Genomic DNA, 23,442 nt, shown 5'->3' with positions numbered 1-23,442 from the left:
CGGTGATGTATGCTCAGTGTCACTCTGGGGCTCCCACAATGCCATCTCTGGCGGCCCTTGCTGGGTGGCCAGTGGCCACAAGAACTGAGGGGTATGGGCTGAGCCTAACCTCACCACGGGGGCAGGTCCTGCAGACCCCCGAGGCTGAACAGAGAGGTGCCTGCGGGTGCACGTGGCATGGCTTGCGTTATCCTGTGACGGGCCTCACTGTGGGTGCTGAATGTTTGTGGGTCCCTCTGGTAACTCACGGTGCCTGTTGGGGGTGGCACAGACGCCAGGACGTGTGGAAAAGAAGGCGGTGGATGGAGCCCCTGCCCTGTGGGGCCTCCTGTGGTTTTCGGGGAGGACTGGGAGGGCAGTGACAATCACATGGCAAAGCTGGGGAGGGCCCCACAACACAGGCGTTCGCTAATGTTCTGGCTCAGTCATGGCGTCAACGTGTGGACTTAAAGCCACGCCGTCTCCATTCGTTCTGACCTGTGCTGCGTGTGGACGTGGGCTTGGCTTCGTGGCCTTGGCCATGCTGGGAAGAGCAGGGCCGCGACTCAGCTCTGCTAGCCCGGGGCAGGGCCACAGTGTCCGCGGCCGAGGGGCCTGGGGGCCGGGGCTCAAGATCGGGCTGAAGAGTTGTTTAAACCGATGCCTAAGTTCGCAGTGACCCTGAAGGGGTTGTGGCCAGCCTCTAGGATGGTAGGTGATTTAAATTTCTTCTCTATATTTGTTCCATTCTCTCCTCATTAATCATTGTTCCATAATTTAAAAACTGTAATTTAGGCCAAACAGATTAACTGGAAATTTCAAGAATTCAGTGTGAACTGTGAAATTTTGGTAGTATTGGCTGGACCCAGAGTCAGTGAAGATACGTGTCTACCCTTTTCTTACATCAGATTTAAAGGGAAGCGGAAATTCTTGGTTCGTGTCTTTTCCTTGAATACGTATGATCTTACGGATGGAAAAATAGGCTCTGATCGATGTGTAAGCGTCACGCTTACAGCTCCACCAGCTGTGAGAATGTACTTAGAAGAAACACCAAGTGTGTTTTTGCTAAGAGCAGTAGTTACACAATTTCTAGTTCTGGAAAGATCACAGTGGTAGGCGTCCTGCTTGGCTTAATGATTTCTGAGATTTTGTTAACGAAAACCGTTGTGGTGTTGAAATGGAACCGATTAATCTTTAAATCATCCTGCGACAGTCGCGTATTTCCTTTAGTGTGCAGCACTTTCTGAAATCTCTTTGGCCATAGTTTGTAGTTTGATAAAGACCTGAGAGAGGGTCAGGGAGTAATTTTCTGTAAATACAGTTTTGCCGATATTACTTTCAGCTCCAGCTCGTAAAAGGAGCCGTGACAGAAGAGGGTCCCAGACACTAACACTGGATCTTTAAAAAATCTTCAGATATTTAGTTGGTTTTCAAAAAATCCTTTACGTTTGATTCACCTTTAGACTCAAAGAATTTCCAAAATGGTGGAGAAGTTCCCTTAAAACCCTTCACCAGCTCCCCGACTGTTGGCCTCTCAGACGAGACTGCGAGGGGCAGGGGTCGGACCACGGCAGCTGCTCGGCCCTGCGCGCTCGGGGTTGCACTGGGGCGCGTCCCAGGTGACTGCGGGCCACGTTGGCCTTGATCGCCAGGTCGAGGTCTGGACATGTTTTCTTTAACAGATAATAAGTGTTCGGGGTGCCCTGACACCGTGCAGCCATCCAGTTTTCCCGCACAGCGCCTGTCGGGCCCCGCGCGAGGCCGCAGCCCCTCCGAGCTTCTCCCACGGGGAGAAGTGTCCGTTTAGCCGTTCCCTTCCATCAGTGCAGACTCGGGGATGTTCCTCTTGCTCCTGGGTGTCATCGATGGTTATTTTTTTGCTCCGGTTGCTCTGCCTTTGGCTGTCGGGCTGTTTCAGGTTGGCTCCCGTGTCTTTTTAATGCTGTTTCAGTTCCAGCACCACACGCCCGGTTTATCTTCCTTTCCCCTCTGCCCTGGCCCTGGAGGCAGCCACTTCCAGGAGGCTGTGTTCCTCTCAGCAGAGAAAAGTAGTTAGGATCCAAGACCTGGATTCCATTCACACTCCGTATCCACTGCACCCGCGCGTCCGTGTTGACGCCCTCCCGGCCGTATGGACACGCTCCTGCCCATGTGGACACCCTTCTGGCCGTGTGGACGCACTCATGCCCGTGTGGAGGCCCTCCTCCCATCCATGTGGACACCTGCGCTGCAGCCTAGTGCCTGTGGGGGGTGTTCAGAGCTGCTAACCCTCCCCATGAGCAGCACAGCAGCCCCCGGAGGAGAGTTCCCATCCCCGGCCGCCACCTGTGGTGTCTGTCACGCAAGCGCGTTCCCTCTGCCATCCTGGGGCCCACTTCCTGGTAGTCTCTTTAATTTGCCTACGGGGAAATTCAGCCTTGTTGTGGATGGTTGTGTGGATTTGACGGTTTCGTAGACCTGGGGTCCACACCTTCAGTACCGAACCCCCAGAATCCTCCTTTCACCCTTTGTGGTCAGCCACCCCCAAGCCCTGGCCACCACCAGGCTGCTTTTGGTCCCAGAGCATCGCCGTCTCTACGGCATCTGGGAGCAGGCGCCACATGCCGGCTGCCTTCACCTGGCACGCTGCATGTGGGCTGGTCCACGTGTCCACGCAGATCAGTGGCTCGCTGGTTCTCACCGTCCGGGAGCATCTCAGCATTTGGGCGGGGGCGGAGGGGACGCATCTCACCTGGGTCTTGCTGGGCTGGAACCAGGGTGTCCTGGCCTGGCTTCTTCCAGGGGCCCCAGGGGAGAGTCCCATTTCTCCCTTTTCCAGTGTCTGGAGGCGCCGCCACGTTCCTTGGCCAGTGGCCCTTCCTGCAGCTCCACAGCTGGCAGCTTCCGCTGAGTCCTCCTCGAGCTGCTGCTCTGGGTCTCTCGCGCCCCCTGCCCCCACTTCCCAGGGCATTTGTGCCCGCAGCACTTGACCAGGGTGATCTCATGACCTTAGCTGCGTCTGCCTCTTAACTCCTTTTGCAAGGTTGTGCAATGCGGTCACTGGTTCGGGGGCTTAGCGCCTGGACGACTTTGGAGGGGGCATCAGTCTGCCCGACAGACAGGTGCGGCTGGGGGAGCTGGAGGGTGTGGATGTGACAGTGGAGTGTCCCGGGGTCTGGGGTCTGCTGGGAGGAAGGGCTCAGGCTGCAGAGGCGGGAGCGCAGCATCCCTTCCAGGTGACCCCTGTGTGTCTGAGGTGCCCCTTGGCGAACGTTTCCTCTGTGGGCTGATAGATGCAGAAGGGCAGGGCACACTCGGGCCCAGCGCTGCGTCTCCGCTGTTCTGTTGTCGCCTGGGCCTCTCCGGTTTATCGCCAGCAACAGAGGGGGATGGCCCAGGAGGGGGTCGACGAGGCTGGTGAGCAGTGTGGCTGGGGACCCCTTCTTCCTGGACGTGGTCGTGGTTTGGCCTTGGTGGAGCGGCGGGGGCCTCAGCTGCTTTCTCTGCCTGGCCAGCCGCCTCTGGGCAGGTGTGGGGTGGGCGCTCCTGCTGGTCTCCTGGGCTCCACTGGCCGCCCGCATGCTTCTCCCTTCGTGTTGGATGTCCTTCCCTGATGAGGCCGCCCTTGTCTACTGGGCGCTGCTTCCGTCCGAGCCCCCAGAGCGCCTGAGATGGTCCTGTCCTGCAAGACCTGAGGACCTGGCTGGCCCTGCGGTGTGCCTCCCATGGTCCCCCGCGCCGAACTGCTCACGGCTCGCCCTGCGTGTCCAGCGCGTGGAAGGGGCCGTGGGTTCCACATCCAGGGCCTGTGTGGATTTCCACGGATTAATCGCCTTCTCTCTTTCTCACAGCGCTCTGGTGCTTGCCACCGTGTTTGACCGAAACGTGAACTGCAGGAGAGCAGCCTCTGTAAGTTTTTGTGTTTGTTCCTTTCCTTGAGGGTGTGAGTGGCTCCCCGGGGAGGGGGGGGTGGGCCCCAGGGAGGGGTGTGGTCTGCAGCCTGTGAAGGGCAGGTCAGGTTGAGTTCCCCCTCCCAGCGAGGATGCAGAGGAGTCCAGAGCGGTCAGATTGAAGGCCCCACATGGGCTGTGAGGACAGCTGGCCCACCCACACAGCAGGAGGGGCAGCCCCAGCTTGACAGACAGGCCTCGCCTTGCCCACAGATGTGAAGGCTGAAAGCAGGTTTCCAGGTGCCCAGAGAGGAGCGGACGCACGCTTTTAGGGTTTGGTGGTGGAAGGTGGGGGAGGCGGCTGACCTCTCAGGCCCTGGGCGTCCGGGTAGAAGTTGTGTGAGTGAGTGAGACGGGAGTGGGTCTCTGTTAGAGGAAACTGAAAAATTAATTGCTTTCTGATCACTTGTCGAACTGCATTTACGATTTGTGTACTTTTCTGTGTGTCTTGTAAAAAATGAGTGGCAAAAGGAGGTTCTGAGGTGTCAGTGGGTGGGTGCAGCTCAGAAGTCTGGCCGTGAAGAGGTGCTGTGGACTGTGTGCCTGGCTAGGTCAGAGGTCATGGATTCGGTGGCAGACGTGATGTCAGGACACACAGGTGCGCTCAGACCGCTGAGGTGGGACGTGGGGCATCAGTGTCATGTTGGGTGGGCCCCAGGGCCTTGCTGCCCAGAGGGAAGGGCGGACAGCACAGGCTGGGAGGGCTGGGGGGCCGTGGCTGACAGCTGGCCTGTGTGAGCGGTTAGTGAGGTCAGCTGCAGGGGATCCCAGCACAAGGGGCCGAGACTGTGGGCCCTTGTCTCCCTCCTCCGTGAGGGGAGCCCGGCCTGGACGGCAGCATCGTGGTCACCACTGCGTCTTGGCCCCGCCATCCTCAGGCCAGTTGGGTACTCCTGCTCGACACGCTTCCCGGGGCCCCAGCACCGCCTGTGGAACATGGACCCCCAGATCCCGGCCCTCTCATGTGGACCCTCGCGTCCTGGTCCCCGAGCGTGTGTGTGTGCGTGTCTGATCTGCTCACAGGGTCCCGTCATCGGGCCTGAGGAAGAGCTCACTTCCCTTCCACTCCCGGAGCCTTCGTGTCTCTCTGGCTGAGCTGCCCTGCAGCTCCTGGGCCTGCTCTCTGTGTCGGGGGACAGCAGTCAGTCTCTCTAGGCTTTTTGTGAATACTGCCTGGCGGGCTTAGGAAGTTTTGCTGGTTTGTTGGGAGTTTTTTTTTTGTCTTGAGTGGGTGTGAGATTTGGAGACGGTCGTGTGGTTTCTGTCCTTTATTCTGCTGATGCTGTGTATCGTGTTAATTGGTTTTCAGACGCTCAGCCAACCGACTAACCCTAACCCTACCTGACGGTGGTGTAACTTACAATCTGTTTCTGCTTCGGTTGCTCTGACGAGGTGTGAGGGGGTGTCTCTGATGGCTGGTGACCGGAGCGTCTTCTCGTGTGATGTGCACCACTGTGTCCTCTTCGGTGAAATGTGTGTGGTTGTCGGAGAGGGGACATCTCACCCCTTCCTTCTTGAGTTCTTTCAGCGGGTCTAACAATTAAATTGACACGAGACAGGTTAGCAGGAGAAAAAACTCAGTCAATTTAACTTGTACACCCAGAGGTCTCTTAAGAGTGGGACCCCCGCGGCGACCAGAGCAGGCTGTTCACGTGCAACTTTTAGAGAAAGAAGCAGTTGTTTCTGAAGGCTTACGGAAGCGGCTGAGGGAGAAGTGCGCAGGTGTGTCTCCCTCACTGGCAGGAGGAACCGGGAGGGGACCTTCACGTGGGAGGCTGCTTCCTGCTCTCGGGGGGGTGTGGGGCGCAGTGTCCCTGGTGCCGCCCCCGCCCTGGCTCACGCGGGCGCCGTCCTTTCTCTGCGCGGCGAGTGGTCGGACACCGTGCTTTCCGGCCGGGGGCCTGCGGGCTGCCTGCTCGCCTCTTGCGGGGCCTTTCCTGGGGCAGGACTGTGAGCTCCGAGGAGGCAGTGGGCAGACTTGGTCTTGTGGGCCCTGTTTGTGTCGGGCCCAGGGTTCTTTGTGCGGCCCTCGATCCTGAAGCCTTCGCCCTGTTCTGCCCTGCGCCCCTGACGTGTGTCTGTCCCTCCGTCTCGGCCCCCACGTCCTCCAGGCCTTCTTGCCGTGGCGTCGGGTCGTCTTCCAGGGCTTGTGCTTTGTGCTGCCTTCCGCCTTCACGCCGTCACCAGAACAGTAAATACGTTCAAGTGTTGCGTGCTGTGTAAGCTGACACTGTGTCTTCTCCGTTGCCTTTTGCTGGTCTCGTTTCTGAGTTTACTGCGGAAGTTGCAGAACAGCACATGGCAGGGCTGGGTGTCCGGTTGTCCCTGGAACCGGCCAGGCATGTCGGGTGCACCGTTAAATGTCACGTGGGGTCTTCATGCTCCAGTTTCTTGATGCCCCGTGAGCACCTGCACGTGCTCCTCCCGGCTCCCACGGGTGAGTGGTGAACCGTGCTGACATGAACGTCCTGGGGGTTATGACCTTGCTCCCGGGAAGCTCCTGCCCGTCCTCTTGGGCCTGGCTCCCACCCTAGGCGATGGGGCTGCGCCTGCAGGCACAGTCATCCCCCCACCCCGTGCTCCCTGGAGCAGCCGCAGCGCTGACCTCCACACTCTGACCTGGCCCGGAGACACTCTTGGTGACAAGGTCGTGTCCTGTGTGCCGCTCGCCCCACTCACTAGGTAGCTGGCGGCTCGCTGTGCTGGCTCTGGCTGCTCAGGTGGGGCTGTGTCAGAGGCAAGAAGTCCACCCGAGGGCACCTCACTCTCAGTTCGTGCTTTGACCTTCTGAAAGCCGTGCTGCGGCCTGTGAGTGGCACGTGGAGGAGACCTGGTGTTCATGCGTCATCGTCCTGCAAGCTGTTGTCACAGACCCGCAGGAAAATGGGTCTTGGGCTTTTAGTTAACCGAGCAGACTGGCGCTATTCCTGTTTTTAATCCAGGGCCTTGAATGAGGCGTTAGTGTGAAGCTTGTTGTTTGCAGCTAAAGGCTGTTTTTCAGGATCGTCTGATTTATAAACTTGAGTTCATAGGGTGTGGTTTTAAAGGCCACTGGGACATGAAAGCAGAAAGAGGAGCCACCCTGGAGGCTCAGGTTGGTCAGCTGTGAAGACCTTTATTTAGAAGGCATGGCCGTGGTAACTTGTCCCACCCTGGCCTTGCTGTGCGTCCACCTGTGACGTCCGGCACGCGCACACCTAACCCCTACCCTGTCTGTGTTCTCTCCTGCAGGCCGCCTTCCAGGAGAACGTGGGGAGACAGGTACGCCCGCTTGTTTAAGTCTTCTTCCTAAAACTCCCTGTGCCCGCGGAGGTGGAAGTGCTAAGGCTACCAACGTGGGTAACAACCTACCGAGAATGAGCTAGTGGTCCCCACGGTGACTTCCGATCACAGAGCCACTCATAGTGCCACTCTGTTGAGCGTGACACAGGTTCAGACGCTCAGTGGTTGTTCGACAGGAAACTCGGACGTGTGAGTAAATTTCACGTGCGTCAGAAGCCAGTGCCGTCTGCGTTGCCGACGGCCTGGAGGGGGTGGCGGAGGAGCCTGGCTCAGGCAGGACGTGACCCCCGCCCGCCCCCATGTGCTCAGAGCCAGCTTCCGCCTGCCGCTGTCGCCTGGCCCTGAGCCTCTCCCCGCCGGTCGTCCCCAGTCACCACGCTGTGTGACGACTGCGCGGGGCCTGTGGCCTGCATGTAGCTAGTAGGCCAGTGGCAGGTCAGGTTTGTGGAGGCAGAAGGGTGCCGGGGAGGGGTCTGGGCTGGAGGGGAGTGTCACGGCATGGGAGCCAGCGATGGCTTGGGACCAGCAGGGACCGGCCTCGGGGACAGGAGTCAGGCTGCGGAGCCGCAAGGAGGTGGGCGGGAGGGCGGGCGGACAAAGGAGCCCTCAGAGGAGCACAGGACGCTCAGACTCTCTGCCTGGCATCCGGGAGCGAGTGTGTGAGCGGGGACTGTCCCCCAGGGGCCCCGTGTCTGTTGGGGTCCTCACAGCAGGGCTGGCCTTGCTGTCCTGAACCAGGGCCTGTGTCTCTGGGTTTCCTCGTCCTTCTTGGGCTGCCAGCAGCCAGGAAGAGGGGCTGGCGCTTCTGCCGTGGCTTCCGCGGGGCTGACGTTTGGTTCACCGTGGGATGAGCTCCCGGAAATGTGGGTGCCGGGCGTGGGCAAGGGCACCTCCGTCCATGTAGCCCTGGTATTGATTGGAGTTCCCCAGCAACTGAGGGGAGCAGGGCAAGGAGTCTGCGGGCTTCAGGCCAGGCAGGCCTGTGGAGGGTGACCGTGGGGAGGGGTCCTGAGTGAGGACCCAGCTGGGTTGCAGAGGGGTGGCCGGAGGGCGGCTTAGCTGGAGGTCTGTGCTATGAGCTGTGGTGCGCAGGGCAAGGTGTTCAGTGTGGAAAGAGCGTTGTGGCCAAACTGGTGCCAAGATTGGTCCAAACGAAGATGGGATTCCATGGGTGTCACGGGAGGAGAGGGAACCAGCTGCCCCATCTTGAACTTGAACTTGTGCCACACTGAGATTGTTGGGGTGCTGCCTCGTTCTGTGGGTGTGCCTGTCCCTGCAAGATGCCCGGAGAGTCATGACCTTCCTCCGTTTTTGGGAGGCTGCTGACCCCTCGGGTCCTCGGGTGTCACTTAGTCCTCGTCTACCTGAGCCCTGGAGGGTGACTGTTCACCGGGGGGAGGCTGACCCCCTGGGGGGGACTGTTCACCGGGGGGAGGCTGACCCCTGGGGGGAACTGTTCATCGGGGGGAGGCTGACCCCCTGGGGGGGACTGTTCACCGGGGGGAGGCTGACCCCTGGGGAGGACTGTTCACTGGGGGGAGGCTGACCCCCTGGGGGGGACTGTTCACCAGGGGAGGCTGATCCCGGGGGTGGGGACCGTTCACTGGGCGGAGGCTGACCCCTGGGACACAGGCTGCGCTGTCAGGGCAGTAGCTGCTGCCCACCAAGAAGAGGAATGTGGGGATGTCAGGGCCGCAGGCCAGGGTTTGAGCCTGGGGGGAGGGCAGGTGCTGTGGGTGGTGGCTGTGGGGAGGCCTGAGAGCAAGTAAGGGTCACCAGCAGGCGCTGGTCCGTGGCCTGGGCTTGGGTGTCCTCCGGGCTCCTGGGTGCAAGCACTGGCCTGTCTTTGGCCAACTTAAGTGACGCGAGTGTTGAGGGGGAATTTGGTGGGGGGGGTGCGGGGCTGGGGGCTGACCTCTCCATCCAGGCTTCCTCCAGCCCGTTGGGGTCTTGGGTGTCTCTGCTTCCCAGAGAAACCATTGGGGGGATTTGCTGGAACAGAAGGCACCTCTGTCCATTCACCCTCCCCACACCAACGAGCCACCTGGGTGGAGACGTGGCGCTCCCATGTCCAGTGGCCGGATCGAGTAGGGCCTGGGGAGTCTGGAGGCGTCTGAGCGCTGGCCGGGGCGCAGGCTTGGGTGGTGGAGCAGAGGCGCCACGTCCGTGGCCGCGGCGGCCTTGCTCTAACTCAGCCTCGGGCCGGTCAGGGTGGGCCTGGGAGAGCGCAAGCAAAGAGGTGGTCGGCGTGGTGGCCCACCCTGCACTGAGCTGTGTCTGGAGGCAGGGTGGCCTTTACGTGTCACTTGAGAGCTGGACCTCCAATGCTGATGTGTCCGTGAGGGACACGCCTGCTTCCACGGGACAGTCTGGGGTCCGATCCCAGGTTCAGTTCTTCATGTCACTTGACCCAGGAGCTGGCTGTGGGAGCTGGTGCCCCTGCGAGCCAGGCGCCGCTGTGACGTCCGGCTCCCGCAGGTGGCTGGGAGGCTAGCGGTGTGTATCTCTCTCTTCCAGGGGGGTGGGCGTTGCCCTTTCATGCTTGCTCAGGGGGAGGAAGGCCGCCCGGGACCCAGGCCCCCACGCCCTCCGTGGTTGATGGCTGCGTGGTGTTCACTCCTCGGCTCAAAGTTTGTCTTCTTTGTCTTTTTAGAAAACTATTTATTTTGATTTTAGATTTTCAAATATCGTTGCCAGAGGGTGGTCTCAATAAAAACTTGCGAACTTCGACGTGTCCCTGGGTGTGGGTGAGGGCGCTGCTTCCTGACCTCGTTTCAGAGTCTGCTTCTGGGTGTTGGCTGCCAGGCCCCCACATGGTGCCCCTATGGATGCCTTGATCATTGTCCTGCCAGTCGTGGGGGGTGGGCTCTCATCTGGGTTCACAGCCCAGGCAGGTGCTGGCCTGTCCGGGGGTGGGGGTGGGGGACACTGGGGTCCTTCTGCCGGTGGGGCACGGCTTGAATGAAATCAGTAGCTTTAACTCTGCTGAAACTCTTTTTATGGTGTGTGGTTTAAAGAAAGGCCTCTTACAACATTTTAAAGTTAAAATGTTTGAGTTCTTTGAAAAAAAATCTTCTAAGTGATTCGGGTAGCTTTTGCCCAGTGCAGCCGTGGAGAGGCAGGCAGGAGACTGGCCCTGAGAGTCACTGGTGAGCGCAGGCGAGCAGCTCGCAGTCTCAGCTGCCGGTTTATAGCGTGCTTCCTTGTCGACAGGTGTGAGGTATGTGCATGTGATCGCTGAACTCTGAAAATGCCTTTTCTCGGCAAAATCATTTTCGTCACTGTTTTCCACTTTGCTTTTTCATCAGGGCACCTTCCCACACGGAATCGATATTTTGACCGCAGCTGACTACTTCGCTGTTGGTAACAGATCTAACTGTTTCCTGGATATAAGGTAAGTTTTTAATAGTCATCATAAAATGTACTGTTTTTTTTTTTTGAGTCAAATAACTTCCACCATTCGATTTCTTCATCCTGGAAGGTCCACTGAGAGTAAATCTAATTTGTACGGGAAGAGTTAAAAATGGAATTGAAAACGGTCTCGAGCTTTTGTTTCCCGTTGAGTGGACAGAGTACGAAGCTTCACGAAGTGCACACGAGGTCGGGTGCAGGGTCTGCTCCTGAGAAGTGTGCTCAGTCCCTAACAGGTGCAGACGGTTTCAGGGGCACTTTCTGTAGCAGCTACTTTTCTCTCAAATCGACCTCTTCGTCAGCTGTTTCTGTCGAGGGCCTGGTCTCACGGGGAACAGCCACGGGAACCACTGAGCGTTGCATCCTGTGCGGCCGCTGCTCCAGCGGGTCACAAGGGCGTGGCGTCACTCAGGTGGAATCTGTGCCTCCTTTCTGGCTTCGGTACAGCAGTGCTCCCCGAGTTGGAGTTCCCTCTGGCTCGTGTGTGAGAGGAGTGAGGAGCAGGTATTCGAGAAGTCAGGCCAAGGGATGAACACCCCGCATCCCTGACGTCCCTGACGGCGGGTGCAGAGGTCATGCCAGAGCTGCGAGTCCCGTGGCCCACGAGGGGGCAGGGCCCTCTGGGTGTCGTCAGCCGCTGCAGCGCTGGGTTTCCCGAGGGGCTGACTTGCCTTAAGCCGAGGCAGGAGCCCGAGGTGCTTTTTTTAAGGTGTTAAACATCGCGTGTGTAAAGGCAGGGCCCCGGCCCCGCTGTGCAGACCACGCGGAAATCACATCTCTTCATAAGCAGCGTGGGCAGGTGTGTTTTAGATGCGGCATTTGGCCTCCTTCCCAGGAAGAACCTTTGACCAAACACACTGTCTTTGTTTTTGGCATCCTTTCCCTCTTTCCTAAACATCCTAATGGCCTTCTGAGCCTTACCAGTTTTTTCCTATTCTAATTCCATTTTTTTTATTGTTAATATTTGAACACACGTTTTATGTAGAGAATCTCCCGCCTTTTCCCTAGTCTCACGGGTAAAAGAACTCATGGGTTTTAGCCCTGATGTGTTTTCTTGTCGCCAAGGTCTCCGAGCTGGTCAGGGGCTCGTGTGTGACGTGTTGTCTGTATTTTCACACTTGTGTGGACAGGAGGTGGTTGTGGGGACCAGGCTGCACCATGACCATAGCGCTCAGGGCTCTCCCCACCTCCTGGTGTCGGCCGGGATGGTGGCGTAGAGGGAACTGCAGAGGGAGCCCGGCGGGGTGGGCAGCCCTGCAGGGAAGGGCCCAGAGTCAGCAGGCCCAGCCTGAGGTGGTGGGGCTTCTGGGACAGCGCTGGCCTGGGGGGTGTCCTGAGTCAGGGAACCCAGTTTGATGGTCAGATCTGCACTTTGAACCTATCCCTATCCCTGTGGCTCCTTGGAAACAAGGAGATAGTCGGGGCCCCTCAGGAGGTGGGGGGTCGGTCGGGGGACAGTTGGGGCACAGGGACTGGGTCCCCTGGTGAGGGCACCCGTGGACCACACAGTGGAGGTATTGGGGCGCCTGTGAGGGAGGAGCGCCTGGGTTTGGGGGAGGCCAGGAGTTCGGCTTCGCACATGCTGAACACAAGGGGCTCACGGCACTGCTGAGTGGAGCTCGGCCCACGTGTGGGTGCCCCTCTGGGAGACGGGAGCGTCGGACATGCAGACTGTCCCCTCTGTGTGCCCGTCTGTCTGTGGATGTGCTTCCGTTACCCGGGTAAACACCCAGGAGTGGGACGGCTGGGCCCTGACCGTGTAAGCCGTGCCCGGTGGTTTTGCAGAGTGGCTGCACGCTGTCCCACGTCCCCGCCAGGCCTGCTGGCGTCCGTCTGGTCTTCTCCCTTCTGGCCGGTGGGCAGGAGTGCCCTGTGGCAGCGTTCTGAGGACCGGGGACGCCGTGCGCCGCTCGTGGCTCGTCTAACCGATCGTCACCTGTCTGCCTGTTGGGCTAGTCTTCTTCTTGCTGAGCATTTGCGGGTTCTTCCCGTGCTCTGGACACAGGTCCTTTCTCAGGCGCATGACGTGCGGGGTATCTCCTAGTCGGTGGCTCGGCCTTTCCATGTCCTGTATATTCCTCAGCAGAACCTTTTGTTAAAAATCAGCTTCATTTTTGTTCACCTACTTATTACATGTGATTTACATACAGTAAAATCCACTGATTTGCAGCGTGGGTTCTGGCAGATCCGTAACCAGTGCTGCTGTCAGCACGGGGTGCCTTCCGTCCCGCCAGGAGGTCTCGTGCCTCAGCCCTGACAGCCTCCGAGCCCCCTCTGTCGCTGGCGTTGACCTTTCCTAGAACTTGCGGGAACCCTGTGGTGCGTGGCTCCCCGTGCTGTCGGTCCTGCCTCGCCTGCGTGGCTCCCCGTGGTGCGCGGTCTGGTGGCGGTTCTCCGCGCTCCCGCTGGTGGCGGTGGGGCTCCCGGGGTTTGGATGAGGGGGTGCAGGCGGTCTCCCTTCTCATGGAATGACGGGTGTGCTGGCCGTCCTTCACGCCCGTGTGGCTTTGAGTCTCCTGAGCTGGTTGCGGCATCTGCAATCCTGTGTGTCCGTCTGAAGATGCGTTTTGTCATTATTTTGCTTTCCAGTCATTTTGCACTTTCCTGTCCTGTAAGTTCTTCAAACTAGGGAAACCGCAGCATGAACTTCCCTTCTTCCTGACTCAGCGAGCAGGACGCCGTCCACATGGCCAGCTGCTTGCTTCTCCTCCTCTCGCTCCCGCATCTGGCGCTGACCTAGTTCTGTCACTTCTGCGTCCCTAACGGCCCTCAAACGTCCACTCTGCTTCTCCGCTCAGCCGTCACCCCTGCCAGCCCTCACTGTCCATATGAGCCCTCACTGGTCTGGGCGCAGGGTGGGCCGTCCCTCCTGGCTGCTGCGCCCCGACCCCTCCCACCGCCCGCAGCCATGCACCCCCTGGGTCCCCAGCATCCTCCGCCCTGTGGTGGACGCCCCCCTGCTTCACACTTGGCCAGGGCACAGACCCGCCTGGGCTGGAGGTTCCGGCCGCGCTTTCTCCAGGGTCCGCCCCTGTTGGTGCAGGGCTGGGACTGGAGCTCACCAGCTGACCTCCGTCTGCTTCTTGCCACGAGGCCACCGGTTTCCCTACCTGCTTTCCTGGACTCCTCGTGGCTCTGGGCCACCGGGCAGGGCAGGGGTCTGTTGGGTGGTGCCAGGCTGGCGGGTTACTTGGGATCAGGGGTCACGTCTCGGCTCCTCTGTTTCCAGAACTCCGGCAGTGTGTTCCCTCTCCTGACTTTTCTGTTTTTCCTTCTGACTCTGTCTTAGTCCCACCGCTTCTGGAGAAGCCCCTGCTTTTCTGGTGCTCACGTCCCTGGCTCAACTCCCCCAGCGCTCACGCCTGCAGCATATGCGTCCCCGCCCGCGTTCACCCTGTGTGCACACTGTGTGCCCACCCACGGTTTGGGTGGGGTCGGACCTTACGCTCCCTGGCTGGCTGTGCCATCCACCCTGTCTCTGCCACCTGTAGCATGTGGATGACGGTCACGTCACGGCGGGGTTCTGTGGGTGAGGATGGGGCAGGTTCAGAAGATGTGGAAGTGGTACACGTGCCTGGTATAAAATTCAGAAGGTGCAGGAGGCATTTAGGGAAAACCAGTCCATCTCACCTCTCCCCCCAGGTCCCCGCTGTCCCCAGGTTCTTGTGTCTTCCCGAGAGATCGGGTGTGCTGGCTGCCTTCCTTCTGTCCACACGGAGTGGTGCGCACGGCAGGTCGGAGCACCTTCGGTGCGTGTCAGCAGCGGGTCCTTGGGGGTGTTGTGGGTTCAGGCCGAGAGCACCACCGTAAGCCAGGTGCTGCATTAAAGTGAGTCCTGGAGCTGGCCGCTCCCTGGTGCGCACAAAGGTGGTGTTTACACTGCTGCGGTCTGCCAAGAGTGCAGTCACGTTATGTCTACATGGGCAGTGAGCACACCTTAGTTTAAAATACTTCATTGGTAAAAAATGCCAGCCATCACCGGAGTCTTCAGGCAGTCGCAGTGGCGACATCAGAGGTCACTGACCCTGGGTCACCGTAGCACATCGTAACACTGAAGAACGGACTCGTGGAAGAATTGCCAAAATGTGACAGAGACACAGAGCAAGCAAGTGCTGCTGGGAAAGTGGGGGGGCAAGCTCGGGGCGGGGCTGCCTGTGTCGGGACGCCCCGCCGGGGAAGGGGGGGCGGCTCTGCGCACGCTGCCCCGCGCACGCCTGCTCTCCCTTCCTAGACGCAGAGTGTGACCTGCAGACCCTCCTCCTGCCGCTGGCTCTGCCCAGCCTTTGCTGTAAAGCGGTGAGGTGGGAGTTTGTGTATCTTCTCACCCATGTGGCTGCGTCCGGGTGATTGACAAGAGTTGGGTCGCTGGCCAGGGGGGCTGCGTTTCCAGTTTCCAGGGCAGCGCCGTCTCCAGGCCCCCAGCAGCGGCTGTAACCCCCGCCGTGGCTGTCGGACAGTCTGACCGACGGACAGAGGTCCTCGTTCCGTTTCCCACTGGAGGAGGCTGAACGAGCTGTGTCTCTTTTCCGCGAGTACTGATGACTGTCTACTAGGCGATGGTATTTTTTATTGATCTTAAAGGACTCCTTCATTTTAAAGAAGTCTCTCCTTGATGATACCGTTTGCAGGTATTTTTGACTTTTTTATAGTGTGCTTTTCCTGGAAGCATTTTGTTGTTGTTGTTACGTGTTGGGATGTGCCAGTCTCTTTTGGCTCCTGGGTTTTGAGTCATAATTAGAAAGGCCTGTCCAGCTTGGAGATTATTTTTTTTTTCTCCTATGGTATTTTCACGAGATGTAACTTTAAGGCATAGTTACGTTCCGTCAACCGTCCGTGCGTGAAGCGGGCAGCTCAGCGAGTGCTGGCCGCACACCCGCGGGGTAACCAGCACCCCCACCGAGACGTGGGGGCTCCGCTGTCGGACACCCTTTGTGGGACGTCTCGCCACTGGGGCCAGGAGGCACGGCCCCTTGTTTCGGGGACTTTCCCTCGGCGTGGTGGTCCTGAGCACTCCGCTTCCGTCCTCCTTGTCTGCCTGTGAGTCCGCCTGCTCCAGCACTGAGGTAGTTTAGAGTTTTGGGCTCTGATAAGTAAGATGTTTTGCTTGCACATTTATTTAGGAGTCTTTACGGGGAAGCACATGTGAAGTGTATGTCTGGACAGACACTTACAAGGGGATTTCTGTGTCTTTGTAAAAAGAAGCTGCCGAACTGCTTTTGAAAGTAGTCCTCCCGTTTCGCAGTCTCTCAGGCAGCGTGAGCACTGTTCCTCCGCGGTCTCACGTCCTCCGATCGTTTCTTTTCCAGCATGTTTATTGCCGGCTTTCCTGAGTACACGCAGCCGATGATCGACCACCTGGTGACCATGAAGATCAGCCACTGGGACGGGTAGGTTTGTGTCTCTGCTTGTCCACCTACGTGGACTTCCTGTCACATAGAAATTCTGATTTGTTTTCCCCAAAGGGGAAATTAAATTGCGCTTGTAAGCCTTGAGTATGTTTTGTGATTGTAGGTTTCATGTTTAAGGTGACTTCTGAGAATCAGTGTAAGTCCCAGTGTTCAGGCTGGCTGTGTGGTCAGTGGTCTGTCCCCGGCGAGGGCGGGTGGGCAGCCCCTCAGGACGAGGACCTGCGCTTGCAGGAGCCTCAGTCCCCCTGCGCCGGGCGGCCTTGTCGCTCTGCCCTGATGACGCAGCTGCTTCAAGGGGTCTGCGCACTTCCCAGGCAGCGGACAGGTCTCAGGGCAGGGCCGGTGTCCGGGCCGGAACGGCACCGTGCACGTGCGGCCCCTCGGAGGCTCCGTGGGGTGAAGTGCTTGAGGCTGTGTGTCCAGAATCCTGGCTTGCGAAATGTTCCTCCTCATGCGCGGCCGTGTGTTTCAGCGGAAGTGTTCGGGGTGGAGGGGAGCGCCGCCCGGTCCCCCCTGCGGTCAGGTTCGAAGCCCCTCACGCCAGCACGGCTGCGTCTTCTCGAAGGTCAGGATGCACGGAGTACCATCACGACCTCGTTGTCTCAGGACTCTTCAGAGGTGGAGATATTTCTGCCTTTCTCTGGTTTTGACCTGGACTGTATGCGTGAGGAGATATGTGCCTGGCGTTCACGAGCGGGTCGCTTCAGTTTCCCGGTGAACGTGTGGCTCGCGGGGCGTGGGGAGCGTTAGGGAATTCTGCACAAACATCCTTCACTGGTCGGTGTCCGTTTGCTTTGAGAGTACACTTTTCAGAGGCACTGGTCCATTGTCTTGGGTTTCTTTTTGAACATTTCCTGACAGTTAGACGTACTCACCCCGAACAACGTACATGTCAAGATGAACATGAGTGAGATCTGTCTGACTGTGGCGAGGCGCACAGAACGCCTACCTCAGCCGCTTTCCGAGCGCGTCCTGCGCGGCCGTGCCCCGCATGGCTTCCTCTCGCAGAACTGGAGCTCCGTCCCCGGTGAGCGCTGACCCCTGCCCTGCAGCCCCTCATCCTTTCCGTCTTTGTGACCGACTCCTCTTGCCGTCTCTGGCGGAGTCCTAAGGAGCCGACCTTTTGTGACTGGCTGATTTCACTCGGCGTAGGGTCCTCAGCGTCCACCCCGCTGCAGCCTGTGTCACGGTTTTCTCCCTTTTTATGGCTGAGCACTGTCCCAGCGGGGCTGGACCGCACCGCCGATACGCTCCTGCATCAAGGGGCACGCGCGCCGCGTCCGCATCTTAGCCTTTGTGACAAGTGCTGCTGTGAACGTGGTGCACAAACATCCCTTCGAGACCTGGCTTTCAGTTCTTTTGGGGGTGTTCCCAGAAGCGGGACTGCTGAGTTCTGTTTTTCATTTCAAAAACCATACTGTTTTTCATAACGGCTGCACCATTTTACATTCCGAGCAGCGGCACTCGAGGATTCTGGTTTCTCCGCGTCCTCACCAGCACTTGTTATCCTCTGCTGCTTTCTAGCATCGATGTACATGGGTTTCGGGTGGCAGACCCCTCACTGCGCGTCCCTGCTGGGCCGTGCTGAGCGAGGGCATCGGGCCCCTCCTCACGTGCCTGGTGGTGGCCGCCTGTGTGTCGTCTCTGGAGAGATGTCTCAGGTCCTTTGCCCATTTTGAACCCAGTTCCTTGATTTTTGTTGTTTCGTGGGGTTGTAAGTCTCTCCGTGTGTCCTGGGTGCTGCTCCCGTACCAGGCACGTAGCCTGCAGACGTTTTCTCCCGTTTTGTAGGTGCCTTTTCGCTGTAGACCGTGCCCTCTGAGGCACAGAAGTCTTACATTTGCTGCTGCCCGTCTTCCTGTTCATCTGTCATCAGTGTCTGTATTTTTACTTTTGTTGCCTGTGCTTTTGGCGCCATAGCCAAAAAAATCATGGCCAGTTCTCATCACGAAGCTGATCCCTTTTGGTTTCTTCGAGAGTTTCATGGTTTTAGGCAGCAGGATGTTTTTAAAGAGAAAAGAGGCTCCCTCCCAGAGGGGCACCGACATGTAGGCGATAGGGTATTTTCAGAGAGAGAAGGCCCGCTCAGAGGGCGCTGACTGGGGCGCTTGTGGCTGAGCCGGCCAGGGGAGCTGCTGTCTCGGCGGCCGCGAGGCTTTTTCTGCTGGAGGCCTGGTCGCTCGGTCTTCAGAAGTGGCTTCCTGAGTGGGCTGTTGGCACCAAGACCTCCCTGTCTTGAAGAGCTGGACGCTTCTCTTGGAAGCAGACGCCTAAGCCGGGTCTGGGGGCGTCGAGGTGCCTGGGCAGGCACGGGAGGTGGGGTCTCCTGCCGCGGCGGTGCACCCGTCCTCCGTGTGCTGCTGTCTGGGGCATGTATACCTAGACCGTATGGCGACCGTGCGGCCGCCCCTCACCCGCTTCTCTCTGTCCTGGTCTGTTCCCTTGGGGAGGTGACTACTTCCTGGAACTCTCGGCAGCGCCTCCTGAATTCTCGTGCCAGGAGGGGCTCAAGGTTTGTCAGACCCTATCTGACCCCTGTCAGGCTTGGGAGGGAACTGGGGGCCTCACTGACTGGTCCTGGGGTCCCCCTTCTGTTCTGTGTGGAGAACTTGGCAGGTGGGTGTTGGTTGGAAACATTTGTGCCGATGTGACGTGCCCTACTGTGTATCATCTGGGGCCACACAGACTGTGGCCCGCTCTCCACACTCGCGTTCCTGCACCCCTGGGGGGGCAGGGGTGGGGACGCACTTTGCCTCCAGCTGCGTGGAGGTGTCAGCTGTGTCCTGAGACAGGCTTGCGTGAGGTGCGTCCCCTTGATAAGTCCTCTCCCTCACGTGTGACAGGCAGAGGTTCTTACTCATTCGTCCATTTGTGTGTTTGTTTTCGTTGGTGGTTGACTAAGTGGCCTGTCGACAGCTCGCCTGCACTGTCCTCTCTTTGTGGTTGAACTAACAGAGGATCCTCGAAACGGGGAGCTCACGGTTCTTCCTCCTGCAGGGTCATCCGGGAGCTGTCGGCGAAGGCGCTGCAGAACCTGGCCCAGCGGGCACCCGAGTACGCCGCCCAGCAAGGTAGGTGCTCCCTAGGCACACGCGTGTGTGCCACAGACACGCACCCGCGGCAGGAGGCCGAGGACGGCCCCCACTGACTTCAGGGCCTGGGGTTTGTCTCGGGCGGAGCAGCGTGTGGAGAGCTGGCCGGGGCTTCGTCAGGGACGCAGCGCAGATCGGGGGCCTGCGCGTCCCCGTCCCCGTCCGTCCCAGCGGGACTCGTGCTGTGTGTCGCGTGCACTTGAGGAGCAGCCCCGAAGCGGCAGCAGCGAGCGCGGTAACTCACTGTGTCACTCGCTGCTTCCCTGGTGGGCTTGCTGACCAGGCGGGCTCGTTGCTCCAGAGCAGACCAGCCACCCACGGTGATTACATGCCTGTGTTGTTAGGAAAGCCCCGTGTGTCCCATTGTGCCCTTCCTACTCAGAGTGAATGAGCGTCTGATTTCAGCTTAGGACACAACACACTCTTTTCCGAAACTGAACTTATTACTCCCGCCGACGGCTCCTCTAGTAACTGGCGGCCACGGTCCTTCATCCCAAGCTACTGATTGCCTTCCACACTCGGGTTTTCGGTGAAGATCTGGAGCTCCCGAGGGCCCTTTCAGCTTCACAGCCTGCTCATTAAACTAACCTCAGGGGTCTCGCCCTGCATTTCCTGTAACTGGTAGTCCTGCTGCCCGGCTGAAGGCGGCACCTCCCCCGGTCAGGAGTGCTGGCCGCCCCTGGGGAGGCGTTTCCCCAGCTCTCAAACGCTAGCCGACACCAGCTGCACGTCTGAGCCTGTGCGGGCCTCTCCCGGCCCGGACACCATCTGCCTCCACAGCCCGTGCACCTGGGGAGTGGAGACCGGCTGGGGGCCGGGGGTGCCGAGCCGCTGTGGCTGCGGCTCCTCGGCTGCACTCTGCCAGCCAGACCGTGAGGGTCCATGACTCTGCTTTCTGCCCCTGAGCGCGGAGGCATGCAGGCGCCCTGGGCGCGGAGCTGGAGAGGGGCTCCTCCTGAGTGTCCGCCAGGCCCCGCAGCCCGGCTCTGTTCTCCCCATCACCGACCCGGGTCCCGGCCGCTGCTGGGGGCTGGAATCTCCTTGTTCACTTTCCTGCTCACTGTCCCGCCATCTATGGCTAGAGGGCGGCTATGGAGACGTGGGTCCTGATTGTTGAGATGACGATCCCGGAAGGTCACTGTGTGGGTGTGTGTGCCCCGGGACCAGCCTGTGGATCCGACATCTCCGTGTCCCGCGCAGTTTTCCCACAGCTGCTGGCGATGACGCGGAGCCCAGACCTGCACACTCGGCACGGGGCCGTGCTCGCCTGCGCCCAGGTCGCCCGCAGCCTGTGCAGATTGGCCGATCAGCAGGGCAGGTAGGCGCCCGACCCCCGCCTGGCCCTCTTCCCCAGGCAGAGAGGTCATGAGAGCAGAGATGCGTTTTCGGAGTCGCTGTCGAGCGGCTCGTACGTTCCGTGTGCTCGTTTAGTTGTCACTTTTATAACCGAAATCCCAGAGCCATGAACTGCACAGTTTCCCCCAGGAGCCTGTGTACCTGGCGGCGTAGGTGTTGATGAGGACACGCGGTGCGGGGTCGCAGGAGGCCAGCCCGCGGGCGTGTTCCCTGGAGCAGCTGCTCTGCCTCCTCGCTCGGCCTTCCAGCTGACTTTTCCTCAGGAGCAGAAGCTCGCAGCCCACTTTGATGTCTACGCCCTGGTCCTCGAACTCCAGTTTGGGGGAAACTGTACTTTAAGCTGCTTCCTGTCCCTTGAAGGGATTCCCTGGGGCCATGGTGACCGCGGGATCCACGTGCACCCCGCTCCTGCCCCCAGCCCTGCGGCTCAGGCTCACAACCACGCCCACCTGAAGGACGACGTGTGCAGGTGCAGCAGCCCCGTGGGCTTGGCTGGGCACCGTGCTGGAGCCCGTAACCCCCGGTGCCACGTGTGTGTGACAGCATATGTCCCCAGAGAGGGGGCTGGCCCTGTGGGTTCTCTGCCTGCCTTGGACCAAAATCCCAGACTCCCGGAGGAAGGCAGGTTTCAGTGTGAGCCACATGGTTTGTGCAGACGGTCTGGGCCAGAGTGAGCCTTCTCAGCTAGCGGGACGCAGGAAGCCCCCTGAAGTCCAGGTTCCAAGGGGCAGTGAGGCTGCTGGTCACTTCTCTTCCAGAACAAGTCCAGGGCAGCTGGGAGCCAGGCTGCTCCCTGTCCTGGGGGTCCCAGCTCCCAAGCACGCACCTTCTGTCCTCCTCACAGCACTATCTCTGTTGTCTGCAGGCCATCCGTTGTCTGTGCTGACCATCCCCTAGGGGACGCCCCCGCAGGCGCTCCCGGGATGGGAGCCGGGAGGGCAGTCGCCGGGCCTGTGCTGAGGTCTTTCAGATGCTGTGTTTTCACCCCACAGGCCCGTCGCCAACTTCCTGGATGAGGAGGCAGTGCAGGGCCTGAAGCAGATTCACCAGCAGGTCTGTGTCCAGCAGCCGGGCTGCCCCTCTCACGAGGTCACTGGATCCTGGGGGCCCGCCTGCCTTCGAGCCCTCCCCTCCTCGGCCCCGTGAAGCCTGAGGGGCAGTCCTGGGGCTGTGGGCTGACTGGACCCCAAGCCTAATCCCCCCACTGGACGGACCGGACCCTGGGGCCGGGACACGGGTCCTCCAGGCCCCTCACTGGCTGGTCTCTCTTCCCCCTTGTCTGAGGCCTGGCTTCTTTTCCAGGTGTGGGGAGGAGGGTCTGGGCTGTGAGGGTTACATGAGGTGGCTTCCAGAGGGCAGGGTGAGAGCAAACTGGGCCCGTCAGCCCCCTCCACCCCAGGAAGCGCCATATTTCTTGGTTTTCATTTTGAGACTTGTTAATGTAACTTACTGTATTGTTTTAAAAGTCCTGGTAACTTAAGTAACTAAGTGCCTTTCAATTCTTTGTAGCTGTGTGATCGTCAGCTATACAGGTGAGCTGCGCAGACCCAAGGTCGGAGGTTTTGTGTCCTGTTGAGGAGGACGCGGGCGCCTCTCGAGCTGCCCAGCCGAGTCCATCTGTGCTCGTGTTCCGAGGGGGAGGAGCCACGAGCCGCGTGGCAGGGACTCTGAACCCCGCTGCCGTTGGCCTGGTGTGGCGTGAAGCCTGCTGGTTTGAGATGGAGTCTGATGGGGTCGGTGGCTGCGGATGGCCCACCCAGACCTTCACAGTGGGCCCCCCTGTTCCCCCTGCACCGCCCTTCCTGAGTGTCTCACACAGGGGGTCACAGTGTGGCGTCTCTGGGCCTGGTTTCTTCCCTCGGCGTGTTTTCCAGGGCTCCCTGTGTTGGCGCGTGTGCAGGGCTGTGTCCCTCTGTGTGGTTGGTGCGCGTGTGCTTGGTGTGTGTCTGCTCCCAACCCAGAGGTGGTGGGCCTCTGGGTTGCTCCAGCTTCGGGCATTTGGGGACGAAGCTGCTGTGAACGCTGGCGCACGAGTCTCAGTAGGGGCGTGTCTTCGTCTTCCCTGGCGAATGCCTTGAGTGGTGTTGCCGGGTCACACGGTGCGTGGTGTCTGGGGGTGGGGGTCGCTCATCACCGCTTTGATCTGCGTTTCCCCGGGGCCTGGCGACCTGACACCTCCGTGCTGACCAGCCACCCCCCACCTTCTGAGAAGTGAGTGTTCAGATCTTTCGCTCATGAAGAAAACCTCATGGTCAGTCTTCTTGCCAAGCTGTCCGCGCTCCTGGCGTGTTCTGGAGGGGAGCCCTTTGTGGACACGCGTTTTGCCAGGGCTTTCTCCCGGCCCGTGGCTCGCCTTCTCATTTCCTCCTTGAGCTCTTGCTGTAACTGTGTGGGGCTCAGTCGTCAACCAGCTCTCCGTGTTTGCGATGTTCTCCCTGCTTTCCCGGAGCCTTGGGCCTGTGCGGCCTCCCCGTGCGCGGCCCTGTGTGGGGCCACATGGGGCAGTGCTGAGACGGTGACCTCACAGCGAGCTAGCGTTGCCCTTGCTGATCTGGGGCTGTTCTGAACTGGCACTTACAGCTTAAAGTTGGTCTTCTTTGAGTTTGCGTGTCCTGTCTTATGTCAGAGTCCCTATCCGGGACAAGTCTGCCCGTGGTGAGACTGCTCGCTGATGGCCAGACCTGCCCGCCACGTGGACCTCCCTGCGGCTGAGTGCGTGGATGCGGGCGGGCTCCTCCGCCTGCTGCAGCCTCGGGGACCCCGGCCTGTCGGTGCGGAGTGGGCTGGGGTCTCGGGCTCTGGCGGTGTCGTCCCCCCACTTAACTGTCGGCGTGCCTGTCCTTCCCTCGGGGGGCCCTGGGTGGTGAGCACCTCCCAGATGGGTCTGCGTGGACCCTTCGGCAGGAGCACCTCGTGGAGCCTGGTTCACCTAGGCTGTCGGCAGCTCTGAGGGCGACTGCTTCTGGACGGCGTCCCTTTGGGATG

General features: G+C 59.7%; 1 protein-coding gene across 3 annotated transcripts in view; it reads left to right on the top strand.

Moving 5' to 3' along the window:
• Positions 1-23,442, top strand: part of TBCD (tubulin folding cofactor D) — a 123,125-nt gene that overhangs the window by 74,841 nt on the left and 24,842 nt on the right. For all 3 annotated transcript variants that reach the window (XM_031469443.2, XM_064494812.1, XM_064494813.1), the window contains 8 exons: positions 3,810-3,867; positions 7,140-7,169; positions 10,499-10,584; positions 15,908-15,988; positions 19,007-19,080; positions 20,302-20,419; positions 21,450-21,510; positions 21,967-21,989. In XM_031469443.2, the coding sequence (XP_031325303.2) occupies positions 3,810-3,867; positions 7,140-7,169; positions 10,499-10,584; positions 15,908-15,988; positions 19,007-19,080; positions 20,302-20,419; positions 21,450-21,510; positions 21,967-21,989 (531 nt within the window). The remainder of the gene's footprint in view (positions 1-3,809; positions 3,868-7,139; positions 7,170-10,498; positions 10,585-15,907; positions 15,989-19,006; positions 19,081-20,301; positions 20,420-21,449; positions 21,511-21,966; positions 21,990-23,442) is intronic.

This window comes from Camelus dromedarius, chromosome 16 (assembly GCF_036321535.1).
Source record: "Camelus dromedarius isolate mCamDro1 chromosome 16, mCamDro1.pat, whole genome shotgun sequence".
Taxonomy (NCBI): Eukaryota; Metazoa; Chordata; class Mammalia; order Artiodactyla; family Camelidae; genus Camelus; species Camelus dromedarius.
The sequence above is the reverse complement of the archived record's forward strand: the minus strand, read 5'-3'. Positions and strand labels throughout refer to the sequence as shown.